Here is a 13,598-nt window from a genome sequence, read left to right as displayed (position 1 = left end):
CGCCACCTTTATACTGATCTCCGCCACACACAAAAAAAAACCCCTCACCTCAGCGGGGAAAAAAAAAGTCCGATTCGATCTCTGCCGAGCGAAACCCTTCGCCTCGCCGTCGTCGTCGAAGAAGTTGGAGGAGGCGGACACATCAACCATCTCGCGGACGTCCGATTCGTCCCACTCGCCCTCCTGCAGCACTGAGCTAATCCAGTCCAGGTTGGTCTCGACCCAGTCCGGCAGCCTCGGCAGCCCAATCTTGACGAACCACTCCGGATCAAGGCTGCCGTCTGATATGAGAAGGTGGAGGAGGAGTTGCGACGGCGGCGGTCGGAGGAGGCAGCGTTATTCTAGAACTCGATTCAGCCAGAGGTCTTGCCGGCGACGCAGTCAAGCCTTTGGCGGGTGCACGGCGGGGGCTCGCCAGGTGAATGGATGGAGGCGGAGGGAAGTGGAAGGCCTTTTTTGGCTGAGGTGGCCAGCTCTATCCACGTGTCAGGTATTATAGTATCAGTTAAAGGACATAATTTGTACAAGGACGGGTCTCTACGTCTATTTTTTTTTTTTTTGAACCGGCAAATGCTTCGGGCCAAAAAGCAGCTGCCGCCGGGGGAGGGGTGGATCGTCTCCCAGGGCAGACCTAGCCTACCATATATAATTAGATAAAAATGCCCGTCTCTTCGAGTGGATCATTTCTGAGGGCAGTGGTGGACAGAGCCTTTCGTCAGTCAGCTAAGATCACTGTGGCAACTACGGTGAGTTCCTTTGGGATAGCCAGAGATATTTAGGACATCCATTCCGCTATTTTAGCGCCCAAATTTATCTTGTTTTCTTGGGTGCCCTCATTCCTTGGTCATCTCAAAGTGAACTTCGATGGCAGCAGGTCGGCGGATAGAGTATATGAAGAAGTTGGATTTGTGATCAAAGACCATCAGAGTACACTAGTAGGGGCAGGAGGTTGGTGCACTCCCGGGGTGACGGCTATTGAGGTGGAGCTTCAAGCAGTATGGGAGAGCATCTTCTATACGAGGAGAGTACTGAATGCAGACAAGATATACCTGAAGGGGGACTGCTCTACGGTGATCGATTGAATACGGAGAGTGGACCGATACGAGGACGGCCACCCACTGATTCATGAGACTCGCAAACTGGATAGAGGTTTGGCTTTTTTCCAGACAGCGCATGTGTATCGGGAGGCGAATAGAGTCGCGGATTGGGTCGCTTCCTACGTAGCTTGTCACTCTGGAGAGCTCTTTTGGACTAGTATCACAGAGGTTCCCCTTTCTTATATCATTTGGTTGCTTCTAACCTGGCAGGTTGTTAGTGTATGGACAATTTTAATGCCCTTTTTTTAAAATAAAAATAAAAAAAAAATCGGGCCGCCAAAGCCTAAAGTCATGTATATCCGGCGGGTCCCACCGGCCAGTCGCAGTCGCACAGGTCATGCCTACGAAACTTCCAACCCACGCTTCCTTCAAAGTTTCGCCCTTCCTTCCCCGTGCCATCTCTTGAATGATACGGTTCTATTTCGCTTTCAAGATCCAACTGTCGCCAGTGAAGACTGAAGCGCCATTTCGTTTTGCCCCTTATTACTTTATTATTAGTTTATTAATCCCTTCGCGTCTCAAATTTCTGAAGTCCGAACTCCGCCCGGCCGTTTTACCCTCCTTCTCCATTCCTCTCCGAAAAAAAAGAAAACCCGGGCTTAGAATAAAAGAACCCTTATCAACCCTCTTCCCCTTCTAGGGTTTAAGGCTCCAATCCCCAGCGCTCCGGATTCGAAACCCTTCCAGGGCAGAAGCTTTGGGCATGGAGTCCAAGTCCACGGGGCGCTTCACCTTGGGAAAGCAGTCCTCCCTCGCGCCGGAGCGCGACGGGGAGCCGGGGGCTGTCGACGGGCTGGATGTCCCGGAGGAGATCGAATCCGGCATCCGCCTCATGTTCCTCGCCAACGAGGGTGACGTGGCCGGGATCCGGGAACTCCAGGCGTCAGGGGTCGACGTGAACTTTAGGGACATCGATAGGCGGACGGCGCTCCACGTCGCCGCATGCCAGGGGCTTTCCGATGTTGTTCAATTGCTGCTTGAGAACGGCGCTAAGGTGGACCCGGAAGATCGGTGGGGCAGTACGGTATTCGTGCTTCACTTCTTTCTTTTATCGTTGCGGTTTCTTAAGGTTTCCGTTTTCTTTCCACTTTCTCTCCAATTCCTGATGAGTTGGTGGAGAGCTGGGTTTTAGATTGTTTTCTTTGTGGCCTTTAAATCGTTTTCTTTAAAGATGTACGGAAAAATCGCTGTCTTTTAAGAAGCGCAATTAAAAAAGAATGATATTGATGGTTTTGAACTCTGTTTCTGGGTCTTGATTTGCGATAGAAATATTATAAAAAGCAGGTTTGTTGGGAGTGCGGAAAAATGATTTTCCAGCAGTCATCAAAGCGGTCAAATCATGGTTTAGAGATTCGTCTGAAAAAATATATTTGATTTCTTGGAGGTTCAATTTGTCGATTTGAAACGGGATGTGAAATGGGTATGATACAATTGTGATTTGCACAAAATCATAATCAATTATATTGGTTCTTATTAAGGGTAGATTTTAGGTTTTTTTTTTGCGCTCCCTAGTTTTATATAAATTGTTTGATGAGTTGTGAGTATAACAATCTAGGATCTCACCCAAAATGGCTAGCTAGAAGGTATTATTTCGGTTCCTTGATATTGTACAGATATTCCAGATCTACCCAGCGAATAACCGATATGGGATTAAACATATGCTCGCATAGGTCCTCATATGTGCTCTCCATTTAAGCTCTAGCGAAGCCAGACTGAAGGTTCAAATTTATTCAAATCTAGTCACAAGCACCACGATTGGCTCGTAGTCAGCCTCTATAAATCCGTGTTGTAGTGTCCCCTAGTCTACATAGATCATGAGCTAGGTCCACTCTAATACCATTTGTAACCTCATCCAAAAAGGCTAGTCGAAAGATATTATTTGGGTTCTTTGATCCTATATAAGTATCCAAGGTCTACCCAGCAAAGAACCGATGTGAGACTAAACACACGTCCTCACGAGTCCTATCATACTTTCCTATGCAAGTTCTGACATTCTCGTCAGGTTAAGAGTTCAAATCCATTCAAATCTAATCATAAACACCACGATCGGCCTGTGGTTAACCTCCATGAACCTGTGCTACACTGTCCTATAGTCCATAAAGGCTATAGGCCGAGTCCACTCCGATACCATTTGTCACAAGCTACAATCTCATCCAAAATGGCTAGCTAGAAGATATTATTTAGGTTTCTTGATCCTGTACAAGTACCTAAGATCTACCCAGCGAATAATTGATGTGGGACTAAACACATGCTTGCACAGGTCCTCACATGTTCCCTCCGTTTAAGTCCTGGCAACCTCGCCAGACTAACAGTTCAAATTCATTTAAATCTAGTCACAAGCACCACGATCAGCTCGTAATCAGCCTCCATGAACTCGTGTTGCAATGTTCCCTAGTCCATATAGGTCATAAGCCAGGCCCGCTTTGATACCATAAAATGTCATGCCCCAGATCCGAAGTATGATATGGCCGTGCTATTGTAAGGTATTTCCCACAATAACACGAAACCCACAATAAAAAAAATTCATCAAAAAATCATAGAATAATAAAATTAGTCTAATTCCATCTGTAGGCATCTTTTCCTTTCCTTTCTCTTTGCAGCACATAAACTGACACAAACTGTTTTCTTCTGATTAGTGCAACACACATGGATCAATTAAACTCAGTTTAGGCAGATTTTTTTAACTATTGTTTCATCAACAGCCACTTGCAGATGCAATACACTACAAAAATCATGAAGTGATCAAGCTATTGGAAAAGCATGGCGCTAAGCTTCCGGTGTGTATTTCAGGCTTTGTCAATTTGTTTGGCTTGGATGAGATGATCGGGCAATTGGATATTGTTCGTTTTTCATGAACTATTATATTACTTATTTTTTTCGTCTTAAATTTATATAGATTGCTCCAATGCACGTTAAGAATTACCGGGAAGTTCCAGAATATGAGATAGACCCCAGTGAACTTGATTTCACAAACAGTGTCGATATAACTAAGGTAAACTTCCCTTGCTTTTTCCATGACTATCTTTTTGTCCTGATCTTGTTTGATTTTTTTTATAGTATTTTTTTCTTTGCTTTTCTGGTAATGTTTCAATCAATGGTTGAACTAGATTAGCAGTAAACATTGTTTTTTTCTTTTTTTTTGGTGGGATGAAGTAGGCATTGCTATTGTATAAAATTAACAGTTAATTTTTGACTCCTTGCTTGTGTTCTTTTTTGCAACTTTACATTGGAATTCAATTTTGCCTTCTAGCATATTCTATCTCATTGCGCAATCACTCATGTGTATATGTTTGTATATTGGGTGCATATCTTCCCAGGTATTTGCACCAAGCATTTTTAAATTTTTCACATTGGTGCAGGATCCTGATATGGACTACTGAGATAGACACATGTATACATAAATCAATTAATTATTCTTCTAAAAATAAACAATATAAGTGAGAAAAAAGAAAAAGACTTCTAGGATAGCAGTGCCGTATTATGTCATTAATAAGGCTGCTAGAAAGATATCAAAATCTACTTTTCCAAAAATCTAGTGAAAATCAATAGTTTCATTTTGGTTGAGATCTTGGTTTATATCAGTATCAGATTTCCCTTGATTTGAATATATCAAAAATTGGCCTCTATTATCTTAGAAGATGTAAATTGACAAGCCATGCGATATCAGTTGATATGATATCGATCAAGGTTCATTGTCTCGATACCGGATCCTGTACTAGTACCATCGTATTACAGTGTCAGTTTGCGGTATGGTATGAGACAACGAGACGTACCAAGTATTGGTACGGTACGAGACTGCATACCAGTTCAGTAGCAGTACAATATGGTTTGCTCGGTATGGTACAGTACTGACCGCTACGGTAAATCTCGATATTGATAAATTGACTAACATTTTGCTATCAACTTTTACTTCCTTAAATGGATATTTTAATTAACAAGCCCCAAAATCAATGCCTTAAAATAATTGCTACATATCGGCCAAGGTTTTGGTTTCTCGGTCCTAAATAGTGGCTAAGATCTTGGAAAAAATCATGGATCTTTCCAAATTTCTCCACTTTGCATCTCGGTCGATGTAAACCGAGATTTCAACATCATCTTGGTCTCAGTTGGTGAAAATTAAGGCAATGGTAGAAAGTAGCCTTTTTTCCCCACAAATATTAGGTAGCATTATTAAAGCGATAACTTTAGTGTAATGTAGGGGGCATTGGAATTGAATATTTTAGAAAATATTTGAGCTTGAATATAAGGTGCGTTTTTAACTTTTAGTTATAGTTACCAATTCAATTATAAAACAACTTATCTTACCTTTCTAGAATTAATAAAAAAATATTTTACTATTCAACATAAGTCGGTATCTATACAGGGCACATCATATCTATTGTTTTTTTGTATTTGCCTCTAGTGACCAGTAATCTTCAGTTATTGGAACCAATTTTGTCATCAAATTTTGTTTTCCTTGTAATGGACTATTTCAATCGATTTGTTGATGTGTGATAGAAGATACTTGATTTTGTTGATGTGCCAAAAAAGTCTACATTAATAAATTGAGATACAAAGGGCCATTGCTTGGTGCAGTGGTAACAGGCTTGAGCTGACAAGTGCAATGGTATGTATTCAAGTCCTATGCAGTCATTTTGTGCAAAAATTGCTAAAGGGCAGGTCTTTCCCTGTCCACCCCTCTTAGGACCTAGATTGCCGGGATTTAATTGGGTTATGGAAATAATTTTATGAGACATGAGTGGCCTATCCGTTGAGGCTATATGGAGAAAAATTATCAAAGGTCAGGTTTGAATTTAGAAAATGAGTAGCCACATGTTACGTGCACCCAACAACATCCTCAGAATGAGCTCAATGCTGGTTTGGTAGTGAACTGCCAATAGCAAAATTCACATTTTGGCTCGAAAAAAACACCCCAACCTCATGAATTGCATGAAATGACCCAGATTGCATCCAATCTAGGGTATGCATGATGGCCTTTGAATTTTGTATTGATTGATACAAAGCCAAAATAGGGTGGTCTGCATCATGTTATTATGTAGGTCAGGACAATAATTAGTTATTCAATACTCTCAACTCTTCTCACTTTTCCAAATTGACCACCCCTACTCCATCTGTTCACTCTCCTTTAATCCTGTTATTTAGGGGTAATGGATCTGGTCAAGCCTGTATTTGATGTTCCCTAGAATGCAATCTTGGTTTTGAAAAACCGAGATTGCCTTGGGTGAGTGACCAAGATCAAGATGAATGGAGATCTTGGTTTATCTTGACTGATATGGAAATTAGGAAAATTTGGAAAGAGCCAAGATTTTCTGATTTCTCTGTCAACATTTTAGGACTGAGGTATCGAAATCTTGGCTGATATAGCAAATCCAACATCGGCAACTATGTTGAAGCATTGATTTTGAAATCAATACCAACTATGCTGAAGCATTGATTTTGATATTAATTATTGAAAAAAACATGTTTGGAGAGGTAAAAAGGTGACTGAAATATATTGGCTGATATGTTTATGTTAATATTAGTTGAGATCTTGAAATTTATCAGTTTATATTGGCTGAGATGGTACAGGCTGAGATTTCCTAAATATCATATCAAGGCATACCGGTACCAATACTAACTAAGATCTTGGATGAGATGAAAACCGTGAGTGCAATCCAAATCAGTTCATGCAGAGGATTTGGCTGAATCTAAATTTTGGAGCTAGGACAGAGCTTTCAAATTGTTTTAGGCCCAATTTGGCAAAACTTTTGGGGTGCCAGAAAGCCCTTTTTTGCCCTCTAACAACACTTTCGGATGGTATAATGATGTTTGGTAAAAAAACATGGAAGCTAATTTGCTTTAATAAAATTTTTGTAGTGGCCAAAATACCTACGAACAAATCTCATAATTACCTCCATAATATCATATCATATCACTTCATATTATATTATTATAGTATAAATATATTTATTATATTATATTATTACATTATATTATTATAATAATATAATAATACATTACTATATTATAGTATATGATATCATATCATATTGTTATACTATAAATATAATATTGTATTACATTACAATATTATATCACATTATATTACACTATAATAATATGATATTGTGGAATAATATTTTAATATATAATAATATGTAATATTATATCAATACATTGTATTATACTCTACTGTATAATACCATATAGTGTTCTTTATTGTTATTTTATCATACCAAGAGCACTTTCTTAGTTTGGCTACCAAACATAAGTTAAAGTTTTACAATACTTTAAAAATATAGTTACCAAATAGCAAACAACTTATTGTAAAAGCTCTACTTCTCAGAAGCTCTATGTAATATCCCAGGATCTCACCCAAAAAGGCTAGCCGGAAGGTGTTAATTGGGTTCTTTGATCATATATAAGTATCTAAAATCTACCCAACGAGTAACCGATGTAGGACTAAACACACGCCCGCACGGGTCCTCACATACTCTTTCCGTTTAAGCCCTGACGTCTTTGTCAGGCTAAGCGTTCAAATCTATTCAAATCTAATCAAAAGCACTACGATCGGCTCATAATCAACCCCAATGGATCCGTGTTACAGTGTTCCTAGTCCACATGGATTATGAACCGGGTCCGCTCTGATACCATTTGTAATAATTTATGACTTCACCCAAAAGGCTAGCTGGAAGGTATTATTTGGGTTCCTTGATCCTGTATAAGTACCCAAAATCTATTCAGCGAATGACCGATGTAGGACTAAACACACGCCCGCACGGTCCTCACACTCTACTTCTCAGAAGCTCTACTTCCAAAAATTCTATTTTCAAAAGCTCCAAAAGCTCTACTACTAAAGGCAATCTCAAACTGAGCCTTAATGATTTGAACAAGTGAAGTCTCATCTAGCTAAAACGGGTGCTGTTTTACCTATACCCGATCTGGCTCCAGGATATGTAGCTCCAAATTGCGATCTAAATCATATCCAAATTGGGTTGCTCTAATAAGTAATAATACGGTTCTAATAAGGAATAATACAGTGAATTGAACATCTTATAGCCTCTAAACTAATAACTTGATATCGCCTTATTAGTTTCACGAGATCTGTTGTTTGTGCAAAGAGAAATGTTTTAGCGGCATAATCTTGTGACAACCAAAAAATCTCATTATAAAAAATTTGCATGGTTGATGATAAGTTCTTTTATTGTTGGCAAGTATTTTTTCAGTTGAAAACAGGACAATTGGAGGGCTACACTTCCAGAGTTAAGACAGTTATGTAACTTTTTCTGTGAGATTTCTGTGTTATGCTAGCAATACTGAATTGCAAAATTTGTTTATTGAGCTTTGATTCCTTTAATTTTAGATTAAAAATCTCATTGTTGCATTATATATTCTCTTTAGTTTTGTTGGTTTAAAAGGATGTGATATTTGTATACTTTCTGAATCCTGTGCTTAGGGTTTTCCTAATTTACCATACAAGAGATTTTTTTCGCAACCAAACAATGATGATGCAGCCAATCGCTGAGGACCTGTTTCCTAGTTACTGAACTGTTTGCAATAACAATTGTTGAAATGTTGATATTAGATGTTTCTTTATTAAGTTTCTTTATTATATGAATTTGGTTTCTTCGTTTTTTTCAGGGAACATTTCGTGTAGCAACATGGCGTGGAATTCAAGTCGCAGTTAAAAAGCTTGACGAAGATGTAATTACTGACGAGGATAAAATGTTGGTTGGTCCTACACTGTCTACATATTTTGATGCTTGCTTCTTATCAACATATCTACTTGCCATCTATTTTTCCTTTTCATCCTGTACCATTTTCCATCTGACATCGTTAACCTATCTATGAATTTTGCAGAAGAGCATTTAGGGATGAGCTTGCATTGCTTCAGCAAATACGGCATCCAAATGTAGTCCAGTTTCTGGGTGCCGTCACTCAAAGTAGTCCTATGATGATAGTCACAGAATATTTGCCCAAGGTGGTTGCTAAATCTCTGAATGTCATTCTGCTTGGATAATGAAAATTACTCAACTTTGTCCTTGTTAAACTTAAGTAGCTTAAAATATTATTTCTTTCTATGTGAAGCTTTTTTCTGTATAATTATCAATATCTGCCTATTTAGCAGTCTTACCTATGACTTTTTAAATGTTATTAAGAAGACCAATTTTTAGTCTGATTGATGATGCTATAGCTACAATACCCTTTGCTTTCAATATGAAGTTATAAATTATAACTTCGTGCCCTATCAGGCAATCAGCATTGTATCCCTTGTATATATTTCTTAGTTGGGGTTATTAGAGGGGATATTCTTTTGTTCATACTGGAAACAAATATAAGGTTCCCCTTTTTTTTGACAGGACATTTGCATTCTTCATCTTAGAGATATTGTCGGTATGCTTATATTTATGCACATAAGTTGGGTATTTAGATTTTTTTTCTGCTAGAAGTGTTGTTGTGGCAATTAGATCTATGATCTTGTTCTAGTAATGATTTATGAGTTGAGAGGAGGACTGCTTTGGAGGGCTCTATAAATTATTTTAGCCAAAAGGACTACATGGAATGCGTTATGAGGAGGATTACAAATGTTACCTTGTTAAAATGGATCCCAAGCAGTACATCAGAGTTCCCTTACATTTTCTTGGACCTGCTATCTAGATACATGGGCAGATTAAAAAAGACTGTTCCAATATGTGACTGGGGTGATTGCTGTGGAGTTACACTTTATTAACATTGTGCATCATTTCCCTACTGCTTAGGTGCCATTTTGCTTCTTTCAGTGTCCATCTTAATTTGCTCATGGTCCTTCTCGCGACGGTCAGATATATGTCTTCTATATATCATCTCCAAACTTCGACTGCTTCATGTGTTATTAGGGTCATAACCCCTCCTAATGGCTTTGTATTGTCGAACATCCAGCTGGTGCAAATTGCAACTTAGCATGTATGTCGACTTTAACCACTTATATCTTGGCAGCTACATGACCTCCTTGACCTTCCTTTTGCCTTTCAAGGGATATACAATGAGTTGTGATTGATTCTGGTGGCAAACTCTAGGTATGGATATCTACTTAGAATCTGCAGGGAGGTATTGAATATTCTCTTTATCTGTACATGCGATTTATATGCTTTTTTTATTATGTAATTTATTTTATACATGTCATGTTTACTTAGATATTGTATCTGAACCTCTTTGTGCAGTGACATGCTTATTGGGTATTCTCTTTTAGCATATACAAGTGGCTGCAGGCACTAATGTGATGCTGCATCTACTCCAACATTTGCTTTTCAAGTTTGAAGAACAATTTAACAGTTGATGGCATCCACAAAATTTGCATTAATGATGGGAAATTTCATTGATAATTTTCTTATCTTTCTTGGTTTTCATATTAATTATATGGTTATCTATATCTTTGTTATACGCATCTATGACTTTGTAAAGACCTTATCTCTATAAAATGGGTAACATATTTTAATATTTAGGTCTCTCTGGAATTCGTTACAAAATGCTTCATTTCTTTTCCAAAAATGCAACTCCTTTATCTTTCTGTTGTAGAAGTAATGGTTTTTGCCATATATGGTCCATTATCACAATTACCTGTTTTCCTGAAATGGTGATAGCGTTTGGGAAGGAGAGTGTTTTTGTTATCTATATTTTATGTGCATGACCTTGTGATGGTGTCATCTTGGTGGAATGAGTAATGCTTTCTGTTATCTATATTTCCCACCTTTTCCTTTTTTCATTGTGTGCGCACGCGCACATGTGTGCATGTGTGGGCACACACATGCTTGCATGCGTGTTCATGTGACCTTGTTGTTCCAATTCTGTGAGTCTAGTGCTGGTTGGACATCAAGGGCAACTGAAAGATAAGAATTGTTGGAAGGGGTTGTGCAGAAATGACCATAGTGATTTAGTGTTTGTGGCATTAATCATCACTGAAATAGAAAGGCTGGGGGCTGTTTCTCCACAGAAAAATTTCAACACGCATCATTCATGTAAATAGCATGTAAATGTGTGACAAATTTATGGAGAAGGGTAAGTAGGGCCTGCACAAGAAGGGGATGGAATTTCATCAATGTGTCTGTATGCTTAAAATTTCTAATGTGTGTGCATAACTGTAAATCTGTAGATTCGATATCATATCCATTAACTAGTTTGGCTTACTTTTTCTCTAGTTAATTCTTTCTGGGTTCCAGGGTGATCTTTGCTACTTTTTGAAACGAAAGGGAGCTTTAAAGCCAGCATTGGCAGTTCTATTTGCACTTGATATTGCAAGGTTTGTTGACTTTCTCTGTTTTTGTGTTTTGTGCTTCTCAATTAGATACATTGAGAAATATTTTCTAAAAAATGCTCTTTAATTCTGTAACTCATATTAATTTTTTTTACACTTATTAGATTTCATTTACTCTTGAGCGTTTCATGCTTGTTCTAATTTGTGCTCTAAAAATATGCTAGAGGAATGAATTACTTGCATGAGCATAAACCAGAAGCCATCATTCATCGTGATCTTGAGCCTTCGTAAGTGATTACATGTATCATGTTTTTTATATTTTCACTTCTCTTCTTCCTATAAGAGCTAAATTTTTCTTGTGGGATAGTCTGAATAGTCTGAATCTGTTTGAACATGATTTGCCTATTATAAGATAACAGAAATATCTTGCGGGATGATTCCGGGCATTTGAAAGTTGCAGACTTTGGCGTCAGCAAGTTGTTAAAAGTGGCAAAAACTGTTAGAGAGGACAGACCATTGACATGTCAAGACACTGCATGTAAGTGTAGCTGATACCTGTTCTAGCTTTATTTTTATTTTTTTCTACTTCAAATTGCTTTTTGTTGCATTGTCATTGATTTGCACTATTTACGTTTGGAGCTTACAGTATAGATGGACAGAGTTTTGCATTTTAGTAATCCTTCTTCTCCAACTTCAGGGATGTTGCCCAAGGTGACAATCCAAGAGGGGGGGGGGGGGTGAATTGGTTTCTTTTAAACTTTTGGTGCTTTTAAAACTTTCGTAATTAAGTGAAGTGGATGCTTTCTTAGGTTATTTGTGTGAGTTAACTAATGCAAGAATAAAAGATAAAGCAAGAGAGAATGAAAGCACAAGCACAATCCAAACACAACAATGTATAGTGGTTCGGTGCTCTCCTTAGCACCTACGTCCACTCCCCAAGCGTACCCTTGGGATTTCACTATAATCTCGCGGATTACAGTTGGATTGTTTTCCGGGCTCACAATCCAAAAACCTTGTTGGTTTTACGGGCTCACCAACGAACCTTTACAACTATGGTTTTCCGGGTTCACCAAAAACCTTGTTGGTTTTGCGGGCTCACCAACGAACCTATACAACTTTGGTTTTCCGGGTTTACCAAAAACCTTTGTTGGTTTTGCGGGCTTACCAACGAACCTTTACAAAGTGTTTAAGCAAATGAAAAGAAAAGATTTAAACTCCTAAATGAGCATATAAAACAATATGAACAATAAAGAAGAGTTAGAAAGAAATTATCGCTTTGAAGTCGCTTTGCTCTTCTTTTTCAAGGAAGCTTCACTCTTCAAGGGGGGAAGGAGCTCTTGATGCCTCTTTGAATGTGCTCAATCCCTTTCTTTGATTCTTGAATGAAGCTCTTGATGAAGGAGATTAGGGCTCTTTGGTTTTCTTGTGTATTCTTTGATTTCCCACTCAAAAGTTGTTTCCTCTGATGAATAGTGCCCCTTTAAATAGTTTTCAACCTTCCTTGGACAAGCCCCATTCGTCAGATTTGAAAAACTAGCCGTTACATACCTTGGGAAGGACAGAAAGTACATCTGCAGAACTAGCCGTTACTGTTTAGCCCGTGTTTGGGTCGGCTCAACCTGTCCTTGGGTCGACCCAACTTTGCCTTGGGTCGACTCAACCATTTCTTGGGTCGACCCTCTCAGTAACCACAGAAACCTCAATTTCAGCCTTTCTTCCCATGGGTCGACCCAACCATTCTTTGGGTCGACTCAAAGTTCACTTGGGTCGACTCAACCATTTCTTGGGTCGACCCTCTCAGTAATTCCAGAGAACCGTTTTCTGTCTGTCTTTCTGTCTTGCCCTTTGGGTCGACCCTCTCAGAGTTTGGGTCGACTCAAGCTTGGGTCGACTCAACCACTGTGTGGGTCGACCCTCTCAGTGAATCCAGTGAGCATTCTTCCTTTGCGTTTTGAGGTTCTTTGGAGGTTGGGTCGACTCATGCTTACCTTGGGTCGACCCAACTCACTGTTCATTTGTGCTGTTTTTGCAGGAGTGTGCCAGATGATTCCTAGATGTGCCGGGGTCGACCCAATCAACCTATGGGTCGACTCAATCCACACTTTGCTGCATTCTCAAGGTTAGATTCATCCAAATGAACAAGACCATATATATATTTTCAATTAAACAAATGTACTGAGAGTAATGAACTTATAAATGAAGTATCAATTTAACTTATAGCATGCTCTAGATAATTACTTGTTAATCATCAAAATAACACTATCATCCTCAATCTCCCCCTTTTTGATGAT

General features: G+C 38.8%; 1 protein-coding gene across 2 annotated transcripts in view; it reads left to right on the top strand.

The window, feature by feature from the left end:
- LOC103708951 (serine/threonine-protein kinase 12-like) overlaps positions 1 to 13,598 on the top strand; it is a 28,803-nt gene continuing 15,205 nt past the window's right edge. The window contains exons 1-8 of one of the 2 annotated variants that reach the window (XM_039131152.3): positions 1 to 490; positions 3,800 to 3,874; positions 3,994 to 4,089; positions 8,718 to 8,803; positions 8,937 to 9,057; positions 11,273 to 11,352; positions 11,532 to 11,594; positions 11,727 to 11,845. In XM_039131152.3, the coding sequence (XP_038987080.2) occupies positions 287 to 490; positions 3,800 to 3,874; positions 3,994 to 4,089; positions 8,718 to 8,803; positions 8,937 to 9,057; positions 11,273 to 11,352; positions 11,532 to 11,594; positions 11,727 to 11,845 (844 nt within the window). In that variant the 5' untranslated portion in view covers positions 1 to 286. Of the gene's footprint in view, positions 491 to 1,480; positions 2,122 to 3,799; positions 3,875 to 3,993; positions 4,090 to 8,717; positions 8,804 to 8,936; positions 9,058 to 11,272; positions 11,353 to 11,531; positions 11,595 to 11,726; positions 11,846 to 13,598 lie in introns of those variants that run through there. The other variant, XM_039131151.2, reaches the window with a different exon arrangement.

The sequence above is a fragment of the Phoenix dactylifera genome, chromosome 9 (genome assembly GCF_051530095.1).
Source record: "Phoenix dactylifera cultivar Ajwa chromosome 9, Ajwa_hap1_PhDact_Kaust_v1.1, whole genome shotgun sequence".
Taxonomy (NCBI): Eukaryota; Viridiplantae; Streptophyta; class Magnoliopsida; order Arecales; family Arecaceae; genus Phoenix; species Phoenix dactylifera.
Note: the sequence above shows the minus strand (reverse complement) of the source record. Positions and strands in the feature narration are given on the sequence as shown.